Source organism: Entelurus aequoreus, linkage group LG12 (genome assembly GCF_033978785.1).
Source record: "Entelurus aequoreus isolate RoL-2023_Sb linkage group LG12, RoL_Eaeq_v1.1, whole genome shotgun sequence".
Classification (NCBI taxonomy): domain Eukaryota; kingdom Metazoa; phylum Chordata; class Actinopteri; order Syngnathiformes; family Syngnathidae; genus Entelurus; species Entelurus aequoreus.
Window position 1 is genome coordinate 57,070,053 of NC_084742.1, and position 14,522 is coordinate 57,084,574.

At 46.6% G+C, this 14,522-nt stretch overlaps 1 protein-coding gene across 1 annotated transcript in view; it reads left to right on the top strand.

Moving 5' to 3' along the window:
• The window catches only part of LOC133662365 (uncharacterized), a 149,611-nt gene that overhangs the window by 91,582 nt on the left and 43,507 nt on the right, over positions 1–14,522 (top strand). Inside the window, exons 6-8 of the mRNA XM_062066295.1 lie at positions 8,442–8,479; positions 8,571–8,638; positions 10,627–10,727. Coding sequence (XP_061922279.1) covers positions 8,442–8,479; positions 8,571–8,638; positions 10,627–10,727 — 207 coding nt within the window. The remainder of the gene's footprint in view (positions 1–8,441; positions 8,480–8,570; positions 8,639–10,626; positions 10,728–14,522) is intronic.

Consider the following 14,522-nt stretch of genomic DNA (forward strand, 5'->3'; position numbering starts at 1 on the left):
AGGGGGGGAGGGGTTGGGGAACCGGTACTTTTTAAAGGCGGTATAGTACCGAATATGATTCATTAGTATCGCAGTACTATACTAGTACCGGTATACCGTACAACCCTAGTTGTGACTGTTATGATTTTCTACCATTAGGGGATGATATTGGCGCCATGGTGATATTGGTATCGATATCAATTTCTAGTCATGGTGGGTTCCCGACTTTAAAGTCTCATACGAGTCTTGAAGGAGATCTGGGGCCGTACTTATCAAGCTTCTTAGAGTGCCATTTTACACTTAAGTCCTGAAAATTTGCGAAATTTAGTCCTACTCTCAAACTTAAGAATAAAAGCTTTTTATCAACGTTCTTAAGTCTAAGAATCACTCCTACTCTCCACGATATTTAAGAGACCTTCAGAGGTGTCTTAAGTGGTTAGGAGTTGCCAGCAGGGGATGGCACTGAGGCGAGAGACGTGCGCGAACGTTCATCTTTGTGTTTGATGACGAGCAGCTGATCAAACAGTATCGTTTAGACAGAGCAGGTATTATTTTTGTCACAGATTTAATAATTTTCGATTCCTTGTTGATTTCTGCATGTGGCTGCAGTGGACTAGTATATATAGAGCCACCCACACCAGTTTCAAATTAGTTGCCTAATTAATGAATTGGAAAGAAAATGTTATGAGAGTAGCGTATGTGTGTGGCACACACATACGCTAGGTTACAGCATGTGAGGTGAGTGACGTCAGTGAGTGTGTGGGCGAGAGAAGAGAGGGAGCGGTATTGTGAGTGCGAGCGGGGACTAGTTTGTTTTGTGTTGGATTGGCTGTGTGCAAGCAATCAATAAAGCAAGATTTGCAACTAATCGCCGGACTCATCATTCACTCTAAAGTCGTCCGCTGTGGAGACCCACTGCCGGGTAAAGTGAAGGGTGTTGCCCCGAGCATACATCCTGGAGAAGTGTCTCCCCTGCCTCTTTGTTAAGGTCTGGGAGCAGGAAGCAGGAAAGGTGCAACAATAAAAGGAAACATTTATTTTTGATTCATTGCCAATATTGTTTGTTTGTTTTGTATTATTTTGTAGTTTATTGTCAAAATATGCACTCCCATTGTCCACTTAAATATTTCTAAGATATTTCTTTATTCTTAGACAAGGGATTCCCTTCCGTGATTGGTCATTTCTATGGACACAGAAATGACGTCACCTAAAATTCCGTTTACGGCACATAGTAGTGTCGTAATTCAGCTCTGAGTGTGACACTTAAGATTCAGTCCTACACTTCGCTGAAAGTGTGAGTAAGACGCTTGATAACTAACTTTTAAGTGCAGCTTTCAGCGAATAATTTATTTACTCTTAAGTCAACTCTTAGCAGACTTCTTAGGAGTAATTCTAAGAAGCTTGATAAGTACGGCCCCTGATCATTTAAAGCCAAGTAACGGCAGTTCTATGGTTGATGGCGAGGAGCAGTTTTGTCCGCCAAACCACTCATTATTTGAACCAATTCTCATCAAGATCTGTTTTTTTGGAGCCACTTAATAAATGTGGAAAGTTTTGTGGAGAACCATCAAATGGGGACGGTGTGGCGCGGTTGGGAAAGTGGCCGTGCCAGCAACCTGAGGGTTCCTGGTTCAATCCCCACCTTCTACCAACCTAGTCACGTCTGTTGTGTCCTTGAGCAAGACAGTTCACCCTTGCTCCTGATGGGTCGTAGTTAGGGCCTTGCATGGCAGCTCCCGCTATCGGTGTGTGAATGTGTGTGTGAATGTGGAAATAGTGTCAAAGCGCTTTGAGTACCTTGAAGGTAGAAAAGTATAACCCATTTATCAAATAAAGGTTTGGCACAATGCCACGCCCACATCCTGAGGCGTGGGCCCATCTGTCATTTTAATCGCGACTCGTTTGGTCAGAGTCCCTAGGAGGAGTTCATTATAGTACGAACCCTGTTTTTGGCTGAAAAATGGCCGCCGATAACCAAGATGGCCGACTTCCTGTTTGTTTTCAATGATGGGTTCTTAAGACTTCTATGTGGACTTCTGTCATGATAGATGTCTGCGGCCATTAAATGACCATACGTGAAACTGATGGCAGGGGCTAATTTTTTCTCATTTTCAAGGGGGCGCTACAGAGTCAATTTTGACATTTCGTGTTTGGAACATCAAAAATAACCCAATTTTTCGACGGACCGGAAACGCTTGCAACAATTTGAGAGTTTTTGTGCGATTGAAGTGGGAGAATAATAATAAACGAAGCAATGACAATAGGACTAAAACATGTAATATTTACATATTTTCATTATTTCAAGCATACGGCAACAACAACAAGACTACTAACCATGGCAGACTTGATGAGAGACAACAAAAACTACTTTGGGACAAATGACGAGCCAGAAACTTCTATTTTTGAACCTGAATATAAGGAGGATGACCTACAAGTTTTAGAAGCTGTGTGCTAAACACTAGGCATCATGTAGCGGTATTGCTAAGTGCTAAACAAGATATAAACATAATAAAACAATCACTTATTGTACAATGTCTGCTCTCACTGGGATAAAAACTGATGGGATGTTTATATCTTCCCCTTAACATGAACGGTTAAAAAAAAGTTTTTAAAAAAGTGCCGCAAACGAGCGTCTTTTCCTGTCTTTCTAGCCATCTCCGAGTCTAAGTTGTCATGATCCGTGGTCCGGATCATGTTCTGTGTTTTCTGTTAGTTTTGGACTCCTTTAGTTCCTGTTTGTGCACCTCTGAGTTTGTTTTGGTTGCCATGGTTTCTCATTATGTTCACTTGTCTCTGATTAGTGTCCGCCCACTCACCTGCTACCCGAGCACAAATCAGAGGCATTATTTAAGCCTGCCTTTGCCGGTTAGTCTGCCTGGCGTCATTGTTTGCTACATGCACCTGTTTCGTGAGTTTTGCCTTGTCTCTAGTTGTTTGCTTCATGCCTTGCTACGTAAGTCTTGTTTGTTTCATGCCACAGTTTTATGAATATTCCTTGTCCATAGTCTATGCTAAGTGTTAGCTTCGAGTGCGATCAGGCACGTTGTTCTGTCGGCTCGCTTTCTGTTTTTGTACTTCTTTGATTTCTTGAGGAATAAATCATGTTTTTACCTGCACGCCTTGTCCGGAGTAGTCCGTCGGCATTCCTGGGAGAACGACCCCGCAGTAAGCTGCGAACACCCCGTTGTGACATAAGTTGGATGTCAAAGTTGACCAATTTATGGGTTTGTGTCCACAAACTTCTACTATCCAGGTGAGGTACGATTTATAATCTAGAATGAACTTTCACCAACTCAGAGTCGATGCAGCAGCTCAGTATCAGTAGTGTCAATATAGCAGCATAAGGCTAGTTAGCTCTCTGTGGTCACGGCGCCAATATAAATAGTTTGTCTGCGTTAGCGCTTATAATAACAATATTGCTAATACTTGTTAATATTCAGGTCCTGACATGTAAATGGAATATTGTTGGTGCTTCTGGGATGTTTTTTAGGGGAATTTATAGGGTGGAATAGTGTACTCTAATTAGCTTCATTGTTAGCTGACTTTAGCTAACATTTATTTAAAAGTTAAAATGCATAAAAAAAAGAAAAACATGTTGTGGGGGGGTGCGTGGCCTGCGGACTTGCAGCGAAGCGGGGTGTGTCAGGATCGGCTTCGAGATTAGTGACAGGTGCGTAGATGACACACCTGTGAGTGTTTGTCCGATCACCTGTCGCTCTGTTAAAGGCAGCAGTCAGTCGGGAAGGAGAGGAGGTTGTTGATGGTGGAGAGCCATCCATCCATCCATCTTCAACCGCTTATCCGGAATCGGGTCGCGGGGACAGCAGCTCCAGCAAAGACCCCCAGACTTCCCTCTCCAGAGCAACATTTGCGACTTCCTCCTGGGGAATCCCGAAGCGTTCCCAGGCCAGAGAGGAGATGTAATCCTCCCATCTGGTCCTTGGCCTGCCAGGGGGCCTCCTCCCAGTGGGACGTGCAACGAGGACCTCCCTAGGGAGACGCTCGTGAGGCATCCGCACGAGATGCCCGAACCACCTAAGCTGGCTCCTTTCCAAGCGAAGGAGCAGCGGCTCTACTCCGAGTCTCTCTCGGGTGACTGCACTTCTCACCCTATCTCTAAGGGAGATGCCAGCCACCCTTCTGAGGAAACTCATTTCGGCCGCTTGTATCCGCGATCTTATTCTTTCGGTCATTACCCACACTTCATGACCATAGGTGAGAGTAGGAATGTAGATAGCTCGGTAGACCGAGAGCTTTGCCTTCTGGCTCAGCTCCCGTTTCGTCACAACAGTGCGGCAGAGAGACTGCAATACTGCCCCAGCTTCTCCGATTATCCGGCTGATTTCCTTCTCCATCTTTCCCTCACTCGTGAACAAGACCCCGAGATACTTAAACTCCTCCACCTGGGACAGAGTCCTGTCCCCTACCCGGACTGTACAAACCATCGGTTTCCTGCTGAGAACCATGGCCTCAGATTTGGAGATGCTGATCCTCATTCCAGCCGCTGAACACTCGGCTGCGAACCGATCTAGTGAGAGCTGAAGGTCACGAACCGAAGGTGCCATCAGGACCACATCATCTGCAAACAGCAGTGACGCCACCTTTAGCCCCCCGAGACGTATACCCTCTCCGCCATGGCCACGACTCCGCCTAGAAATCCTGTCCATGAAAATCACAAACAGGATAGGTGACAGAGCGCAGCCCTGGCGGAGACCAACCCCCACTGGAAACGGATCCGACTTACATCCAAGCACCCGGACACAACTCTCGCTTTGGTTGTACAGAGATTGGATGGCCCTCAGCAGGGTTCCCCTCACTCCGTACTCCCTCAGCACCTCCCACAAGATCTCCTGAGGGACGCGGTCATACGCCTTCTCCAAATCCACAAAACACATGTAGACTGGATAGGCATACTCCCAGGCCCTCTCCAGGATTCCCGCAAGCGTAAAGAGTTGGTCAGTTGTTCCACGACCAGGACGGAATCCACATTGCTCCTCTTGAATCTGAGGTTCGACTATCGGCCGGACCCTCCTTTCCAGTACCTTGGCGTAAACTTTCCCAGGGAGGCTGAGTAGTGTGATACCCCTGTAATTAGCACACACCCTCTGGTCCCCCTTTTTGAAAAGGGGAACCACCACCCCAGTCTGCCACTCCCTCGGCACTGTCCCAGACTTCCACGCAATGTTGAAAAGGCGTATCAACCAAGACAGCCCATCAACACCCAGAGCCTTCAGCATTTCTGGACGGATCTCGTCAACCCCCGGAGCTTTGCCACTGTGGAGTTGTCTAACTACCTCAGTGACTTCACCCCGAGAGATCGACGTCAATCCCCCATCATCCCCAGGCCCTGCTCCTATCAGGGAGGGTGTGTCTGATGTATTTGGGTTCAGGAGTTCCTCAAAGTGCTCTTTCCAACGCCCTACGACTTCCTCACTTGAAGTCAGCAAAGTCCCATCCTTGCCGTACACAGCTTGGATGGTTCCATGCTTCCCCCTCCTGAGGTGCCGTATGGTCTTCCAGAACAGCTTTGGTGCCGCCCGATAGTCCTTCTCCATGGATTCCCCGAACTGCTCTCACACCCTCGGCTTAGCCTCGTCCACAGCCACGGCCGCTGCCCTTCGGGCCCGTCGGTACCTTGCAACTGCCTCCGGAGTCCCCTGGGATAACATACCCCGGTAGGACTCCTTCTTCAGTCGGACGGCTTCCCTGACCACCACTGTCCACCAGGGTGTTCGAGGGTTACCGCCCCTTGAGGCACCTAAGATTTTCTGGCCACAGCTCGCAGCTGCAGCTTTAGCAATAGAGGCTTTGAACTTTGCCCATTCCTGTTCAATGTCCCCAACCTCCACAGGGATGGCAGAGAAGTCCCGCCGGAGGTGGGAGTTGAAGTCCTTCCGGACAGAGGACTCCTCCAAACGTTCCCAGTTCACCCGCACTACACGCTTGGGTTTGCCAGGTCTGTCCAGAGGTTTCCCCCGCCATCTAACCCAACTCACCACCAGATGGTGATCAGTTGACAGTTCAGCCCCTCTCTTCACCCGAGTGTCCAAAACATACGGCCTCAGATCAGCTGATACGATTACAAAATCGATCATTGATCTTTGGCCTAGGGTGCTCTGGTACCAGGTACACCTATGAGCATCCTTATGCTTGAACATGGTGTTTGTTATCGCAAGTCCGTGACTAGCACAGAAGTCCAATAACAATCCACCACTCAGGTTCAGATCAGGGAGACCGTTCCTCCCAATCACGCCAGTCCAAGTATCACTGTCATTGCCCACGTGCGTGTTGAAGTCCCCCAGCTAGACTATGGAATCCCCTGCCGGCGCCCCATACAGGACCCCATGCAAGGTATCCAAGAAGGCTGAATACTCTGAACTCCTGTTTGGTGCGTATGCACAAACAACAGTCAGAGTTTTCCCCCCTCCAACTTGTCCACTGGGGTGAACTCCAACGTACAGGCACTCAGCCGGGGACTCGAGAGTATCCCCACACCCGCCTGTGCCCTCACGCCCTGAGCAACTCCAGAAGTGAACAAGGTCCATCCCTTGTCCAGGAGTGTGGTTTCAGAGCCCTTGCTATGCGTAGAGGTAAGCCCCACCAGATCCAACCGGTAGCGCTCCACCTCTCGCACCAGCTCAGGCTCCTTCCCCACCAGCGTAGAGACGTTCCACGTCCCGAAAGTCAGCCTCTGCTGCCCCGAATTGGTCCGTCTGGAGCCTCCACTTTCACTGCCATCCACTTGGCAGCGCACCCGACCCCACTGGTTCCGACCGCGGGTGGTGGGCCCACGTGGCAGAGAAGATGGTGTGTCCACGTAGCTTCTTCGGGCTGTGCCCGGCCGGGCTCCGTGGCAAGCCCGGCCACCAGGCGCTCGCTGACGAGCCCTACCTCCGGGCCTAGCTCCGGAGGAGGGCCCCGGGCTTCCTCCGGGCCGGGTAACGCATCCTCTTTTAGTGTAGTTCATGGGGGGTATCGTAACCCTGATGGGGGGGGGCATTCGGGTACTACACCTTGCCCAAGGGTGACCCGGAACTATGTAAGGCAGGGGCGTTCAACTCCCTGAGGCTTAATACAAGAGAGCGAGCGAGAGAAACTTTAACATGGCTAAAAAGCACAACTTAATGAAAAATAAATCATTGTTCGCAAAGATAAACACGGCTGTCATGTCCGTCATTCGTGGTCCAGAGAACCCGGAGAAGCAAGACCTCCACAATTTGGCGCCCAACGTGGGTCTCGGTTGCGCGCTTTGTCCGCGCGTTGTGTGTGCTGGTTGCGCCGCGCGGTGGATGGCCAGGTGGTCCTCGGCGAGGGTCATCGCCACTGCCATGTCCCGGGGCCGGTGGTACCGGATCCAGTCGGCCGTCTTCTTCCGGTTCGCCTCCAGGAACTGCTCCTGGATGATGTGGTCCAGCAGCCGGCCATCTCCCTCTCGCGGCTGCACCAGCGCGTCGCCGCGTCCTGGAGCCGCTGGCCAAAGGTGAATGGCCGGTCCTCCTCCCCGAGACGCATGGACCGGAACCGGCGCCGGTACTCTTTAGCGGTGCCTCCCGTCCGGTCCAGCACCGCCTTCCTCAGGTCCGCGAAGCGCATTCTGGTGGTCGCCGGCAGCCTGAGCGCCGCACGCTGCGCCTCCCCATCAGGAGCGGCAAGAGTGTACTTTTCCTCCGGCCACGCACATGCTCTCGCCGTGTCCGCAAAAATGTCCAAAAAGGCATGGGGGTCCTCTTCCTCCCTCATGCGGTGTATGGTGACGGCCGTCGGTGTTGGCCGTGCCCCGCCCATTTGGTCCGCCAGGACCTGGCACTTTTGGCGGCTGCTCGCCGCCACCTCTGCGAGCATGCCTGCGAGAGCCGTCAGGTGATCGACTTCCCCCGCCTCCGGTGGTCCAGCCAGATTGGGCGCCAAATTGTGGAGGTCTTGCTTCTCCGGGTTCTCTGGACCATCAATGACGGACATGACAGCCGTGTTCATCTTTGCGAACAATGATTTATTTTGCAATAAGTTGTGCTTTTCAGCCATGTTAAAGTTTCTCTCGCTCGTTCTCCACCATCAACAACCTCCTCTCCTTCCCGACTGCTGCCTTTAACAGAGCGACAGGTGATCAGACAAACACTCACAGCTGTGTTATCTACGCACCTGTCACTAATCTCGAAGCCGATCCTGACACACCCCGCTTTGCTGCAAGTCCGCAGGCCACGCCCCCCCACACGTCTTCTTATCTTACATAAGGATCGCGAATGATCAGCAAAATGTCAATCAAAAAGTGCAGTTCTCCTTGTTCTAAGATGTTCCCTTCAGGCGAGCTACATGTGAGGACCTTCAGGCTCCTGTATATTACATTTTTTTGTGGAATTCCTCATATTTGTGCAGATGTTATCAGCCGCCAAAGCCATGAAATCAGTCCTTGTTTCATCTGCACTTGCTTGTGTCACGTTTTTATGATTCTCCTTGGCCAACAGGCCTGCAGCGCCACCACCCCGACGTGGTTCAATTCAAGGTGAAATACTCGCCGTTTCACGGAATTCTGCGTTCTTTCAGAAAGACTGAACACTTTTGTTTGTGCTCCCATTTTTCACGTGTCACGGCAGGGTTGCAGCTTGCTGCGCGGTTGTTCTCCCGGGATGCAAAACGGACAACTCCGGACGACAGCGTGAAGGTAGGATATGATTTAATCTTTGCAAATCATAACACATACCAAAAAACAGGAAGCAAACCAAAAGTCGCACGCAGTGTTTCCCAAGTTACCTGTGGCGGTGGGGGCGTGGCTATGGGCGTGGTCACCATGACATTATCGAGTAATTTGCATAATTTACTACAATGATATGATTTTCTCTAAGAAGGCTCAAAAAATGTATACTTACTAATTAATAATAACAGTTTGGTTTTAAACGTCCATCCATTCATCCATCCATCCATCCATTTTACAATATAATTACAACACTTTATGTACATATTTATATACAGATTTGAACAATAAGTTATTCACTGAAATATATTTATTAATTGTGGTTCTTACAAAAAATATATCTTATAAAATATAAAAGCTAAAATGTCTCTTAAAGCTCTGCCCCTTTAATTAGTGCATACTAAATAATTTAACTTTAGCCTACTACTAAATAAATAATGATAAATGGGTTATACTTGTATAGCGCTTTTCTACCTTCAAGGTACTCAAAGCGCTTTGACAGTATTTCCACATTCACCCATTCACACACACATTCACACACTGATGGCGGGAGCTGCCATGCAAGGCGCTAACCAGCAGCCATCAGGAGCAAGGGTGAAGTGTCTTGCCCAAGGACACAACGGACGTGACTAGGATGGTAGAAGGTGGGGATTGAACCCCATTAACCAGCAACCCTCCGATTGCTGGCCCAGCCACTCTACCAACTTCGCCGCCGCCCCTACTACTACAACCATATTATTTACCAGCAACATAAAGTGAAACAGAGGCAGAGGTGTCTTACCACAGTCAGTAACAAATAAACAGAAAACAGTAGTCTCTCTCTAGGTCGTCCTCAGACGAGCCTTCCATTGTTGCTTCCAGTCATCCCGATTCTCCATACATTTGGCCAGTTCCTTGGTACTCTGAGCTCCTGCATATACAAATACAAATAAGGCAACAAGAGAAGTATCCTACACTTCTCTTTTGTAAAGTAAATCTGAACAGCCTATATGGGCATCTACATCAACTATATGATTTGCCTGAGAATCTGGACAGGACAAAAAAATTTAATAAATTTTTTACATTTTTTTAATTTATTTTTATTTTTATTTGTGGCGGACGTAATTCTTTCGTGGCGGGCCGCCACAAATAAATGCATGTGTGGGAAACCCTGCGCACGTGAAGCTAAGGTACAAACTTAGCATAGGACTCAAGAACATAGAAACAAGACATGAACCTACGTGCCTGTTGCTTGCAGCAAACAGTGACGGCAGACTGAGCGTGGCGAGCAAAGTGAATAAAATAGCTCTCTGATTAGTGGTTGACAGCAGTTGAGCGTGGGACCACTAACCAGATGCAGGTGAACCCAATTAATCCCCATGGTGACCAAAATAAACCCAGGAGTGCACACAACAGGAACTAAGGGAGTCCAAAACTAACAGAACATAACTAACTACAACATGATCCGGACCAGGGATCATGACATCATGATAGATAGACAGATAGATAGTACTTTGATTCCTTCAGGAGAGTTCCCTCAGGAAAATTAAAATTCCAGCAGCAGTGTACATAATTGAGATATCATTTGAAAAGTAAATAATAAATAATAATAATAATGAGTTGAAGTCAAAGATGTAAAACTTTGACTATATATACAAACGACGTATTCCTCTGAAATATTGTTAACAAATCTGTCTAAATCTGTGTTAGTCTTCTTTGCCAAAGTAATCCATCCCACCTCACAGGTGTGGCATATCAAGACGCTGATGAAACGGCATAATTATTGCACAGGTGTGCCTTAGACTGACCACAATAAAAGGCCACTCCTCTTCGATGGCGGTGCCAAGTTGCTGGATATTGTCAGGAAGTGAAACACGCTGTCTCGTACGCCGATCCACAGCATCCCAGACATGCTCAATGGCTGACTTGTCCGCTGAGTATGCTGGCCGTGCAAGAACTTGTATGTTTTCATCTTCCAGGAGCTGTTTACAAATCCTTGCAACATGGGGCCCTGCATTGTCTTGCTGCAACATGAGGTGATGGTCTCGGGTGATTGGCACAACCTCAGGATCTCATCACGGTATCTCTGTGCCTTCAAAATGCCATCAACAAAATGCACTTGTGTTGGTTGTCCATAACATACCCCGGCCCACACTAGAACCACACCCCCACCATGGGCCACTCCATTCACTACATTAACATCAGGAAACCTCTCTCTCACACACTGTCTGCCATATGCCCTGAACAGTGAAAACAGTGATTCATCCGTGAAGAGAAGACCTCTCCAATGTGCCAGACGCCATCAAATGTGAGCATTTTCCCACTCGAGTCGGTTACGACGAGGAACTGCAGTGAAGTCTAGACCCCAATGAGGACGACGAGCACGCAGATGTGCTTCCCTGAGACGGTTTCTCACAGTTTGCGCAGAAAGTCTTCGGTTACGCAAACCGGTTGTTGCAGCAGCTGTCCGGGTGGCTGGTGCAGTGAAATCTAGACCCCGATGAGGACGACGAGCACGCAGATGAGCTTCCCTGAGACGGTTTCTCACAGTTTGCGCAGAAATTATTCGGTTATGCAAACCGGTTGTTGCAGCAGTTGTCCGGGTGGCTGGTCTCAGACGATCATGGATGTGGAGGTCCTGGACGGTGTGGTTGCACGTGGTCTGCGGTTGTGAGGCCGGCTGGATGTACTGCCAAATTCTCTGAAACATCTTTAAAGATGGTTTATGGTTGAGAAATTAACATTCAATCCACGGGCAACAGCTCTGGTGGACATTCCTGCCGTCAGCATGCCAACTGCACACTCCCTCAAAACTTGTGGCATTGTGCTGTGTGAGAAAACTGCACATTTCAGAGTGGGCAGCCTAAGGCGCACCTGGGGTGGGATGGATTATCTTGGCAAAGAAGAAATGGTCACTAACACAGATTTAGACAGATTAGTCAACAATATTTGAGAGGAATAGGTATTTTGTGTATATAGTTAAAGTTTTACATCTTTGACTTCAACTGATTGAAAATTAAACATGAGAGTCATGGAGCCGGATCTCGAGGAGTTCTTTCCAAAGAGCTGTTTAAAACACAGTTTTTTCTACCACAGGAACAATCCCAGGTAGGAGTTAAAATATAAGATGTGAAATGGAATAATTCAAATTCATACAAATATAACTTTATTGGTGGGAATCATTCCTAAGTATTGGCTGTAATTATTTCTGTTTTATTTCCATTGTGAATATTTTGAAGTTGGTTCACCATTTCTGTCCCACCCTAAAAACTTTGTAGCGTGAGAGCATTTTAACAATACACACTTTGATTATTACAAATGTTGACAGTTTTGTGGCGCCATGCCAGGCCCACGTCCTATGGCGTGGGTGAAATTCCTTCGATGTTTATCATCGCCTATTTGTGGAGTAGCCATCATCTTAACCCCGGCTCATTTGGTAAGAGTGCCGAGGAGGCGTTCATTATACTACCACCCCTGTTTTTGGCCTGATAACTGCAGAGGGAAACAAGACGGGTTCTTGGGTTCTTGAGACTATTATGTGATTTCTGTGTTTTCAATTATGGATTCTTGAGACTATTATGTGATTTCTGTGTTTTCAATGATGGGTTCTTGAGACTATTATGTGATTTCAGTGTTTTCAATGATGGATTCTTGAGACTATTATGTGATTTCTGTCATGATAGACGTCTGCGACCATTTTCATGACGATTTTTTTCCTCATTTCCAAGGGGGCGCTACAGAATCAATTTTGACATTTCGTGTTTGGAACACCAAAAATACCAAATTTTTGCCGGACTGAATACGCTTACAAAAATTTGAGAGTTTTTGTTCTCGTTAAGTGTCTCAAAAATGCGATCGTAGTCTGAGAATATTAATAAACGAAGCAATTCCAATAGAGCCTTTTGCTGCCGGGGCCCTAAAACATGTAACATTGACATATTTTATTCACTTTTAGCATACGGCGGCAACAACAACACCACTACTAATCATGTCAGACTTCATGAGAGACAACAAAGACTACTTTGGTACAAATGATGATCCAGAAACTTCAATTTTTGAAGCTGAATATAAGGAGGATGATCTACAATTTTAGAAGCACTAGGTGTGGCGAAATTATTCTTTGCATTTGGCCCATCACCCTTGATCACCCCCTGGGAGGTGAGGGGAGCAGTGAGCAGCAGCGGTGGCCACGCCCGGGAATCATTTTTGGTGATTTAACCCCCAATTCCAACCCTTGATGCTGAGTGCCAAGCAGGGAGGTAATGGCTCCCATTTTTATAGTCTTTGGTATGACATCATGTAGCAGTATTGCTAAGTGCTAAACAAGATATACAAACATAATACAACAATCACTTACTGTACAATGTCTGCTCTCACCACACTTGCCAACCTTGAGACCTCCAATATCGGTGGGGTGGGGGGGTGTTGGGGCGGGGGTCGTGGTTGGGGGCGTGGTTATTTACCGCTAGAATTCACCAACTCGAGTATTTCATATATATTTCATATATATATATATTTCATATATATATATATATATATATATATATATATATATATATATATATATATATATATATATATATATATATATATATATATATATGTATATATGTGTGTATATGTATGTATATGTATATATATATATGTATGAAATACTTGACTTTCAGTGAATTCTAGCTATATATATATATATTTATTTTATTTACATAAAAGAAATACTTGAATTATCTATCCATTAGATGGCAGTATTGTCCTGTTTAACTTCTCTGTTCATGACTGAGAAATCATTTCGGCCACCGTGTTCAATGGAGAAGTCTGTTCTACATATTTACAGGCAACATACACCTTCCCCTTCGAACTGTCCTGGATGAACTGAAATTCTTGTTTCCATTCGTTTTGGAACTTGCAAGCGTATTTATATTGTGGTAAAGCGGACGTGAGAATAGGCTGTCCGCACTCAGTCTCAGGTCCGCATTGAGCTGGAGGGGGCGTGGCCTCCAGCTCCGGCTAAATACCGGGAGTTTGTCGGGAGAGGCGCTGAATAACGGGATTCTCCCGCTAAAAACGGGAGGGTTGGCAAGTATGGCTCTCACTGGGATAAAGACTGATGGGATGTTTGTATCTTGCCGTTTGGATAAAAAAAATCCATAGCGTCTTTCCGGCTATCTCCGGGTCTAAATTGAATGTCAAAGTTGACCAACTTGTGGGTTTATGTCCACAACCTTCTACTATCCCGGCGAGAGGCATGATTTATATTGTAGAATGAACTTTCACCAGCTCAGAGGCGATGCAGCAGCTCAATATGTCAATGTAGCAGCATACGCTAGTTAGCTCTCTGTGTTCACGGCGCCACTAAAAAATAGTTTGTCTGTGTCAGCACTTATAATAACAATATCGCTAATACTTGTTAATATTCAGGTCACGACATCCAAGTGGATTATTGTTGGCACTTCTGGGATGTTTTTTAGAGGATTTTATGGGTGCAATAGTGTAGTCTAATTAGCTTCATTGTTAGCTGACGTTAGCTAAAATGTATTTAAGATTTAGAATGCGTTAAAAAAAAGAAAAACATGTCTTCTTGTCTTACATAAGAATTGCGAATGATCAGCAAAATGTCACAGCAATTTCCGTGACAATACGCAAATCTTGTAGGAGGGGCTAATTTTTTCTCATTTCCAAGGGGCGCTAGAGTTTTAAAATTTTGTGTTGGGGACCCTAAAAATATGAAATATTTTCCCGGAACTGATGATCTTGCAAAAATTGGTGGGTTTTTAATGATTGTTGGGTGCCTGGATTCAGGATTTTTTTGCTATCGAGAAGTTAGACCTCATAGAGGTCGACTTGGCGCCATTTTAGAAGTACGCTATTTCCTATG